We start from the raw sequence: 10558 nt of genomic DNA, 5'->3' as shown, positions 1-10558 counted from the left end.
ATTATTATTTTTACCTAGGTCTAAATAGGTGCTTGCAATGTAACTTTATGCCAGGATTATTTCAATGGAGAAACTGCTCTTCAAATAACAATTCACCAAAATCTTTGGCACAACAGGCAAACATACACACATCCGAATTCAGGTTCAAGATACCTTTGCCATTAGTTGTTGAGTGCAAGGTGGTACAAAAATCTGTAAATGCTCTTGCTTCTCCTAAGACACATTAACAATTTAATGAAAGCAAAAGTCTGCAAAAGGCATTCAAATTATAACCTGGAAATCTGCATTCCTGAGAAACAGAAAGAAAGGATGGAAAATGATATTTGCAGACTACTACTTGCCTTTTATTACTACCTTGCCAGTGTTTTTCCTTAAGTGCTCTTTTTCCTGCTTGCATCTTTTAACATAACTCACATCCTATTTAGATCCTTCCAAACTGGAGTCACCTGACATCTGGATACTGGGTGAGCTCATGATCACAAAAATGCCAGAAGAGGAATTATCAAATTTAGGGTGGATTTTCCATCAGATGACCACAGTTTGTTGCTATAGCCCACAGAATCCACGTGGCTAAGTACCCCAGTGAACACAAGATGGCTGCACTGAAGCTGTTACTTCTTCAACTGTCCATTGAAGTAGTTGCTGGACACCTGACACAAGGTACTTGACTAAGGTTCTCTTAAAACTTAAAATCAAAACTAAATTTCACTGGGGTCCTCTGTAAAACTCCATAATGGATGTTTGGCATTCCTGCTATTGCTAAATAAAGAAGCAGAGAAGAAAAAAGACTTGTCCTCCATATTCCAATAAAGAAAAGTTTAAAACAGGCAACTCTAGTTCTCTGTATAACCCTTTATCTATCACATTTGAGTACAAATGCTCAGTCTGCTGAACGGGTGTGCATCATATTGAACAGTCAGTGATAGTGAAATAGCATGGTCTCAGCAAGCACAGAGGGCATTTTACAGCATTTTCCTCATAGCCCTAAAGCTTCTCTCACTGTACTCCTGCAGCTCCCCACAGTTTCCCCAGGAAGGCAGGAGGTCACTGAACTGTCACTGGTTTCCAGGGGTGCCGCTCCTTGGTGATCTTGAGAGTGTATTGTTTCAGGCCAGGGCAGTGTGTGAGGAATGCTTCCACCACCTCCTGGCTGACCACACAGTAGCAGTGGATCTCTAACAGCTTCTGGCAGTGCCTAGCCAGATCTATTAGCGAGGAATTTAACTCCTCCGAGGACGTGGTCTGCAGTGTCAGCTTCTTTAAAGTACTGCTGTAGCTCTGGGTGACAAACCTAATCTGATTTACCATGTAAGTATAGGTGTTAAGTTGCAGTGTGCTCACAGGTATGTTCAGCTTTAGGATCCGTGGTATTTTGCAGGCAGGGACTGTATGATCAAATTCCAGGTCTACGCAGAGCTGAGGATGCTTTTGACTTACAGCAGCCCAGAGCTCTTCTGAGATGACAGGTATATATTTGTCCAGGCGCTCACAGAAAATGTCTAAATGCATGAAAGCTGCTCTTTCTGGCTTGAGCAGTTCCAGAAATACATCGTCAGACAAACTGGCATAGTAAACCCCCAAGGCTGAGAGTCTCGGACATGCTCTGAGAACTTTCCTTATAGTGTCCGGCGCCACGTTGCATACCAGGGTGCGGTTGTTGATGAACAAACTGTGCAAGTTTGGGTTGGTGATAGCTATGAGTTCAACAAGCTCATCATCAAGAGTAAAGGGCATTTTTCGGAAATCAATATGCTGCAGATCTATCTGGTTTCTAGAGTCACATATATTCCGTATGCTCTGTAGGATGTCCTGGCCAGAGTAGAAATAGGGGTTCTCCCCATGGCACACGATGCACAGCTGCTGCAGTTTGTGACTCTGTTTTGCCAACAGATCTAAGATGTGCCTCACATTCTGCCGGTTGACCTCTTTGGACTGGTCAAACACAATCTTCAGGTGTTTGATTTGGCTGAGGAACTGGACCAGGCTCTGCAGCATGCTTTCCGCATCCTCTGAATCACACCTGAAAAGGTAAAACAAACTGTTAGTCACTGTGGAAGTTGAACTAAGCAAACACAGAGCAGATTCTCTCCTTTACTAGTGTTTTGGCAGGTACCAATGGATGCCTCAGACCTTTCATCTCACTTGATGCCTAGCAAGTTACTGTGAGGCCAAACACTGGAGAAGGAGGGAGGAGGTGAGAGGAGCCAGTCTCCAAAAAGACCCATCAGAGAAGTAGCTGTCATGATGAGGATGATTATTCAATAACTTTGTTTCTTGCCATTTTTAAATAACAACTTAAAGGAACTTAGCTGAGAATGTAATACTTCCCCCAACACCTAAACCATCAGCAGCATTTAAAAAAAAAACAAACACAACACAAAATAACACAACAGCATAATTTCCTTTATTTTAGAAAGATGTGCTAGTTAGGAACTATAATATCACACACAAGTCAAAATTAATGTCAATAATGTCACAGTCTAGGGGTGTATGTCATAGTATGTGGGGTGTAAATATTCCATGTGCACTGATACATAATGAGCTTGTTATTCCCGCAGAGATGCTCAGACTTCAGAAAACCGCTCCTCTTACCTGATCTCTGTGAAATGCCAAACCGAGCTAGAAGAAACAGCTCTAGCCCACTGTTTGCACACCTGGAAGACGGCATATCTGTCTTGAAGAGAAAGGTAATAGAAAATTTGGATGAGGATTTCCTCTGGCATGTAGTTCCACAGTTCTGGGACTGGAGCAAGCATTTTGCTGAGTCAGTCAAGCTTAAAAATTAGAGAAACTTCCAAAAGGGCAATTAATTTTCAAACATCCCTGTTCAAAAAAAGAAAGACACATTAGGATTTATCAAACCAACATGACTAGATTGCAGAGAAGGTCAATACTTTTTCAAACTTGAAACTTCATCAAATTTTGAAATTCAACATAAAAACAGGGAAAATTCACTGGCCAGTTGTTTTACACATTTTTTCAACCAAGCCTAGGAAGCTCGTGATGTTTTTCAAGAATTAAAGATGTAAGATCAAACCTTTGGAAAAAAAAAAAAAAAGCTTATTTTTCCTGCAGCAAGGTTTTGCTACTCTAAGTAATAAAAATGCAAGGGAATTTTCTAGCACTGTTGCCCTGTTATTCAAAAAGCTGAGACAGATTTCTCAAACTGTAGGGGGAAAAAAACAAAAACAAAAACAAAAACAAAAAACTCTTTGCAAGCAGAAGCCCTGAACAGAAAACAGCCCCACACATCCATTTTTTACTGATTGTAAAACAAAAGGCTTATAGCAGAACCCGGTAGCTTAATTACAGTGGCCCTTGCCGGAAATAAGACATGGCAGTTTGACAGAAATGTTTTATTACTGTTAATCCACTTCTTATAAATTGCATTTACACAAGTCTGACTTAGAAATGCAAAAGCACATTTTGATTAACCCTTCACGTGAGCTACAAGGCAAAAGAATAAACACCTGGGACGAAGGCTGAAGCTGACAGCATCGTACAGAATTCTTTCATCCATCTTCTACATTTCTGCTCAAATAAAACCACCAATATGAGAGTTTTTTGTTCCTCTCATAAGGAAGCAAGGGATTTTTAAATGACAGAACTTTACAGCCTGCAAACATTCCCCTTCCTGGGCTAGCACTGAAGACTGGGCAAGATCTCACGACCTCACTACAAATTTTGGGCATGCCCTCTTGCTTTTGAGGGCCCAGGTCCAGGAGTCACAGCATTATCTCAGTACCACAGTTTTCATTGAACTGAAAGCCTACTTTTGTAGAGATACTTTAGGTAGGGAACGAGTTGAAAAACATGAAGCAAGCACAGGGCAGCGATGCAAAAAACAATGTAGAGAGAAAAAGAACTAAATATTTTTCTAGAATTCACTGCTTTGAAGTGTGACTCATTATTTTGTGTGACAGCAGCAGCATAGCAGCTATTTTATCTTATCTACCATCGTATCAGTGACAACCCCCTTTCCACCCACCACTGAGAGCTACAGCGGCCAAATAATACAGTCCTGCTTCCTTCCTGGGAACTTGCTATCTTCTGTCATTTTCTCTGACAGTCGCCTGACAGCTTGGACCCTGCTTTTAGCTGCTTTAAATCCCTCTAATAGACGTTTGCCAGAATGCTAAACCACTCCTGAAATCTCACGTGTCCAGCTCCTTTTATTTTCATGATGTATTTTTACCTAAAGCCTTTGGAGTCATGTGAAAAGACTGTGAACCTCTGAGAAAGTAGAAGAACATTTCTAGTCATGGCAATCATTTGGAAAAGCTTCAAAACACGGCCTGAGAGAGCAGGAAGGCAGACAGAAAGCAAAAAATAATTAGCGTTATGTTAAGTAATTGCATGGCTTTCAGCGTGGTTCACGGCCTGCAGATGCGGCGGGTTGGCCCGGGTCCACCTTGGGCAGCTGCCCTGGTGAGGACAGCTGGGTTTGGGCCGGCTCACGTGAGCCACTGAGGTGTCAGAGGTATCGGCCGCGCGAGGAAGCGGCTCTGCCCACTGCTGCGTCGAGCTTCGTCAGCCGTCAGCGGGCAGGGCCCAGCCAAGGCGGCCCCGGCCCCAACAGGAGCAGAAGAACACGGGGAAGCCCCTGGCAGCCTCCTCGGCGGCCCCGCAGCGAGCCCGAGCGGGAAGCAGCGTTACCTCTCCGAGCAGAGCCCAGCCTCCTCCACACTCTGCAGCTCCCCAGCCTGCGCCCCAGAGGGAGGAGCAGAGGAGGAGATGCCAAAAATAACAGCCAAGAGGCGGCTTCCCTGCCCACGGGGTGGGAGCCGGGATGCTGCGACATGCTTTATGGGAACGCACGCGTTAAAAGGCCTTCCTGGCTCCTACTTCAGCACCAGCCCTCCTTCAGGGGTTTAATACACGCTGCGGGAGCTGCCAGGCTTGGTGGGAGCCCCCATCCTTCCACAGCCTCACCTTCCCCACTGAATCCAGACCCCCAAATCTTGTGCTGGCTGAGTCTCAGCCTCTTCCCCTCAGCGACAGCTTCACTCCCCAGACAGGGAACCGCGGGGTGAGACTCAGAGTGCTTATCGAGCACTTTGGTTTCACCACACGGGATGCTCACTCAGCACCGCTCGGCAAGGGCTGGCAGAAGAGAAACTAGCTACCAGCGACCCTTTCCTCTTTCACTCCCTCGGTACGCTGCACATTGGTTAACTTCACAGAGGAAATGTTTAGGGGACACAAATGGGTGGCACCCCCCCGCAGCAAGCCACCTGGTTGTCCCCACCTGGCCCTGGGAGGCAACTCCTTCAGGACGTCTTTTGGAGGGGAAGCTTGGGATCAGCCCCCGCTGCCATTTAACCCCACAAACCCTTGGGTACCTGGACTCACTGCTGTCTCAGGCTGGCAGCAGGCAAACACCTGGCTGAGAGGCTGTGGGTGCTGCCTGCCCCTGGGGACCTGAGCATCCAGGAGAGCCCGCCTGGATTAACCCCTTCTAGGATTTATTTCATGCAGATTTTTCCTTTAGCTAAGAAATTAGCTCCTAGCATTGAGATGTTGTAAAACGGCATGAAATAGGTATGTATTTTATATGTATATACACATTTTATATGCGATAATGCTTCCCTCTCGCTCAGAGGAGGACACATACACCAGACCTGGGCAGGATGCTCATACCTGAGGCTGAGGATCCAAATCCAGCTCCTTGCTTTGTGTACCACAGAACCAGGGGATTTGCACAAAAGCTGCTTTGCTCTTTGCGGAGTTCCCACACAGCCTTGCCTGGCTCAGAGACGGGAGATCTATCACGGATCCCTGCAGGAAGGAGCAAACCAGAGCATCAGCTGAACTCAGCACCTCTATGGACCCCGCTGTCCGACCCATCCCGCAGGAGACGCGAGGACCAGGCTGGTGTCCCTGCCTCCTCACCGAGCTCAGCACCACACTGCTCTGCCCCATTTTAGTGGGGTCCCAAAGGTCTCCTGTCACAAACAGTGCTGGGCTCCTGCTCATTTCTTTTGGCAGCTCTCCTCCTTCTCCCACCGTGCTCCCGGTCAGCAGCGACCCACGGAGCCCGCTGGATCTGCCTGCAGCAGAAACCCTGCACAGTTAATCCTGAGCAAACAGTGGTTGTTAGGGCGGCTGTAACAGGCTGCGGGGTTGCTCTGTTCCCAGCAAAATGATCCCAGGACACCTTATTAAAATGAGCTCTAGAGAAGGGAGAGGGTGAGAGCTGAACTTCCTCTGCCACTCGCTAATTACTGACCCAGCCAATCTTCCTTTTCCCGTTTACCACTCGCTCTCCTCGGCAGCATCAAGGGGGGAAGCTGACAAGTGCCAGCTGGGACCCCCCAGCCTCAAGCCACATTGGGGGCTCGAGCGACCGCTGTCACCGCCTACGGGACCAGGATCCCAGTCCCGGACACGGGCAGCTTTCCGAGCTACCTGAAGGGAGCCGTTTGCACCTTACACGTCCTCGCGCACAGGAGCGGCCGCAGGGTGGGCACCCTCCTGCCACCGGAGCCCCTGGCTGCCCTGCGGCATCCAGCCCAGCGGCGTAAAGGCGAGGGAGGCCCAGAGCCTCTCTTCTTCCCCTTTGGCTGCCGGCTGCCGGTCTTGGCACGGTACCAACGCTCGCTCGGGCCGCGGAGGGGCTGTAGGAAAGGGGAAAGAGTTGGCGGAACCTTGGCTGCCCTCAGGGCTGAACCCAAGGCCCGCGGCTGCACTGAGGGCTTAGCCCCAGGCCCCCGCCCGCCATCCCGGCAGCGCTGCAGCAGCGGGCGGTGCCGTGGCCCTGCAGGAGCGCAGAGGCGGAAGCAGCGGCGCCGAGGCCGGGCGGCAGCGGCTGCAGGAGGTAAAGAAGCCACCCAGAGCCGCTGGAGGGGCCGGGGGCTGCCCTGCAGGCGGGCAGAGGGGGCTGGGGTTGGGGGCCGAGCACGGCAGGGACCCCTTTGTCCCAGCTCCCAGGGATGCCCGGGCACCGGGGGAAATCGCGGCGGTACTTTTTGCCTTGACACGAAGGCGGCCCCCTCGCAGCTAGCCGTTGACTAGCCAGCCGTGCGCCAGAAGTGGGCAAAAAGGGAGCTAGGGATGGGCAGGCACGGTGCTTGGGGCTTAGGGCTGGGCTTGGCAAAGCATCCTGCTATGGGGTGAGTGCTTGGCATGCCACCCGCTGCCCCCCGAGGCTTTGGGCATGACAGCCAGGGGCTCCTTCCTGATGCTGGGCATATTGTGCAGGCTTCCTGGTGCTGCCCGGGTGGTTGCAGAGGGGCAAGAGCCTGCCCTGGGCAGGGAGATGGGGTCCGTGCTGCAGTGGTGGGAGCAGGACCAAGTGGCTGCTGTACTCGTGTGCCCCTCGGGGCTGGTAGGGGGCACCCGGGTGGCTGCACTGGAAGAGATGATGAATTGTTCTGGGGGTCAAATTGTTTAAATATCCCCCATCTGCAGTTTCCTAAGGTGCTACTTAGCTTTCTGTTACCTTCTTTCTGTGAGACTGAAGGAGATGGGTGCCCCAGTCCCACACTTCCCTCTGCTTGGAGGTTCAGACTAGACCATCTCACATCTGTGAGATGCTTTTCGCAGATGGCTGTGTGTCCTGGGAGACCATGACCCAGAAACACTCGCTCCCCATCCCACAGGCATTTCTTGAACTCCTTAAGTTTCAGTATGAACTTCATGATTCACTGGTTATTTCCTGGAGTTTCTGAACCAGTAAAAGGCTCCATGCTGGGCTCAGTTCAAGGTTATATTAAGGAAATGAGGTGGGTCCCCATTTACATCCTGGTGCACTTGACATGCTGCAAGGGTTTGCAGGCCAATCTGGTGGTCATTCCCAGTGACCAAAGAAGGGGCCACCTTCACACCCACGATCTGAAGGACAGCAGACGAGGGGGACGCTGCCATGTCACCACAACACAGCAGAAGGCAGAAGTGATGAAGGCAGAAGGCAGAAGGGAAGGGATGCCCGTGGGGAAGCAGCTGATGGTGTGACAGAGGTGTAAGCAAGTAGTCAGAAAGAGTGGGCAGGACTTAGGAACAGGGCTGAGCCAAAAGTCCCCAAATTACTCGTCACCGTGACGTGCGGGAAGGGTTGGCTGCGAGCTCCACTCTGCGTGGGAGCAGCTCCTGGGGGCTTGCAGCAACCAGCTCATGGACATGCTCAGGCAGCGTGGACACACCAGGAAGGAGTGGTGCTGTGCCCATCTCCTGCGGTGCTGTGGCCATCCCCTGCATGCTCTCTGGCAGCCACAGTCTCAACCTGGCACTGCCCGGTGTCGGCACCACTGAGCAGCTGGAGTTTGGGAGGTGTTTTGGTTCATTTTTGCCTTGGGAAGCAGAGCTGGGTGCAGCTGCAGCAGATGCAGCGTTGCGTTAGCTGGCCAGCGAGGGACAGGCGCGATGAAGATGGAGGGCTGGATGCATTGCTGTCCAGGAGTGTTGCTGCAAGAGGCAAATAATGGGAGAAGAATCATAAAGGAGCTAGGATGTAAAATGAAAGGATATGCTTGAGTGTCCATGAGTCAAAGCTCACCAGTGCACAGAAATCTGAGACACCTTTTTATCTAAACTCTCAGGGAAATCAACTTTCAGTTTGCCTTCTGCAGTCTTTGGTCCCAGAGTACAGCTTGGTTGTAACCTGGCTCTGTGCTGGGGAGAAATAAGGCCATGCACTGATCCTTCAGGTACGCAGTTTTCCCTCCAGAGGGGCCACAAGCATGTGGCAGCAAGGGAGCTGTGGGCACTGTAATGTATCCCTCAGCGAGGACAGCCAGGGGACCAGAACCTCTGAGTGCAGCAGGGATTCAGTTGATGGTGAATGTGCCAGAACCAGGACTGCTGGGTGCCCGTGGAGCACCACAACCATCCTTCCTTAGCTGAGGACTGAAACTCTTTGCTTTGGAGTCTCTTTGGGCTAGAAATGAATGGAATCCAGTGGAGAACGAACTCAGAGCTTTGTGAGCTGCCAAGTCTTAATGACACCATGCCACACTGTGCTGTGCTTTACAGAATAGCAATAAATTCCTTAAAGGTTACACTTGCTTTGACAACATCGCTACTTCCTCTAGAAGTCAGGGTAGATCCCTGTAATCCCCTCATGCTTGTGCTTACTGCTTGCTGTATGCACCTGGTTCCAGGCTGTTGTCTCCATGGTCTCTCAGCTCAGCTGTGTGATTTTGTAGGGTGCTGAAGATGGCAAGCAGCTCGGCTCCCTGGATTGGCAGCGCTTACCTCTTCCTGCAGTCAACGTGCAAGACTATCGCTCTGCCGTCTCTCTACGAAAGCTCCCAGAAGAAACCCAGTGTGTTCAAGGCACTGAAGCTGGCATTAGCAGGTACCCATCCTCTCTGATCCCTTGGCAGGCTGACCATGTCATCTCTTCATGTAGCAATGCCACGCCTTTCTTTAATCTCACACACACATGGGTAAGGAAATCCGGTGCTAGATTGAGGGGAGCACTGAGGTTTGGGCTGGGGTTTGACTTTGGACACACAGCTGGATGTAAAACCTTTGCTGTCATTCATGGTAACATATCTTCCTTGCAAATGAGATGGGCTACCAGCACGGCCACCTATTGCCCTCCAACTGGTGAACCCATTGCTGCTGTAGCACTCAGGTGTGTTCAGCTGTGTGCCCATTTCCTGGAGTTATTAATCTGTCTAGATGGGCTGCAGGAGAAGGTTTCTTCTTCTTTTGGCTACGGTGTAATTCTGTAGGTCTCACCTCAGCTTATCTCAGGATTCTGCATCAGCCATGGACTGTGCTTATTTATTCCTTAGGAGGCTACAAAGGAGACTCCGAGGATTTACAGTCTGGTTTTGTTTCAGAGATTTCTGCTTTCATGCAGAGCAGTCTCACACAGTCTGCTGGTGAGCCAGAGAGCAAGCAGGAGATGAACTGACAAAAAGAGGAAAGCGATTCGTTATTAGCAGCACTGCAGGGCTTAGCATCTGTCTTGATGCTCAGAAACATCTGCCAGTGCTGTGCTCAGGTGCCCACGCCACCCGTGGGAGCAGCCAAGTCAGGAAGGAAAGCCCAGTTCCATGGAGGGGCTGGCATCTCCCTTCACAGCAGGACTCTGCTTGGCAGGTGACCCCAAACTGGGGGCACAAGATGATGTGCTCAAGGACAGGTCTGCCATTCAGGGAGACCTGGACGGGCTGGGGGAATGGGGCACCAGGGACCTCATGAAATTCATAAGGACTCTGGTCCTGAGAAGGAATCTGGTCCCCGAGAAGGAAGAACCCCAGCAGCAGAATGGGCTGGGGACAGACTGGCTGGAGAGCAGCTCCGCTGAAAAGGACCCAGGGGTCTCCACAGATAGCAAGCTGAATGTGAACCCTGCCAACAAAGAAGGCCAACAGTAATAAGGGAGGTGATTATCTCCCCTACTTAGCACTCATTAGACCATATCTAGAATACCGCACCCAGTTTTGGGCGCTGCAGTACAAGAAGGACATTGGGAGAGTGGAGCAAGTTCCCCAGAAGGCCACCAAGATGTTTGGTGGCTGCAGCGCTTGCCAGGTGAGGAGATGCTGAGGGAGCTGGACTTGTTCAGCCTGGAGAAGAGAAGGATTCAGGGGGACCTACCACCAAC

At 50.4% G+C, this 10558-nt stretch overlaps 2 protein-coding genes across 10 annotated transcripts in view; one reads left to right on the top strand and one right to left on the bottom strand.

Annotated features, from left to right (window-relative positions):
- Positions 1–15: 15 nt before the first annotated feature.
- FBXL8 (F-box and leucine rich repeat protein 8) lies at positions 16–9223 on the bottom strand. 8 transcript variants are annotated; one of them, XM_035336384.1, is made up of 5 exons: positions 9089–9223; positions 7442–8403; positions 5641–5778; positions 2593–2823; positions 16–2020 (listed from the first exon to the last, which is right to left on the bottom strand). In XM_035336384.1, the coding sequence occupies exons 4-5, from the start codon at positions 2754–2756 to the stop codon at positions 1045–1047; spliced, it is 1140 nt and encodes a 379-aa protein (XP_035192275.1). In that variant the 5' UTR covers positions 2757–2823; positions 5641–5778; positions 7442–8403; positions 9089–9223; the 3' UTR covers positions 16–1044. The 8 variants fall into 8 exon arrangements, with proteins under 8 accessions (XP_035192275.1, XP_035192273.1, XP_035192274.1 ...); XM_035336382.1 differs by having other exon boundaries at positions 8495–9151; XM_035336383.1 differs by having other exon boundaries at positions 8029–9151.
- TRADD (TNFRSF1A associated via death domain) overlaps positions 6683–10558 on the top strand; it is a 15490-nt gene continuing 11614 nt past the window's right edge. Inside the window, exons 1-2 of one of the 2 annotated variants that reach the window (XM_035336391.1) lie at positions 6683–6817; positions 9144–9295. In XM_035336391.1, coding sequence (XP_035192282.1) covers positions 9154–9295 — 142 coding nt within the window. In that variant the 5' untranslated portion in view covers positions 6683–6817; positions 9144–9153. Of the gene's footprint in view, positions 6818–9122; positions 9296–10558 lie in introns of both variants that reach the window. The other variant, XM_035336392.1, reaches the window with a different exon arrangement.

Source organism: Oxyura jamaicensis, chromosome 11 (genome assembly GCF_011077185.1).
Source record: "Oxyura jamaicensis isolate SHBP4307 breed ruddy duck chromosome 11, BPBGC_Ojam_1.0, whole genome shotgun sequence".
NCBI lineage: Eukaryota > Metazoa > Chordata > Aves > Anseriformes > Anatidae > Oxyura > Oxyura jamaicensis.
The sequence above is the reverse complement of the archived record's forward strand: the minus strand, read 5'-3'. Positions and strand labels throughout refer to the sequence as shown.

Coding starts and splice junctions, on each gene's coding strand:
- FBXL8 (XM_035336384.1), bottom strand. CDS start 2,756: ATGCTTGCTCCAGTCCCAGAACTGTGGAACTACATGCCAGAGGAAATC. Junction 2,021..2,592: donor TGGCATTTCACAGAGATCAG/GTAAGAGGAGCG, acceptor TTACCTTTTCAG/GTGTGATTCAGAGGATGCGG.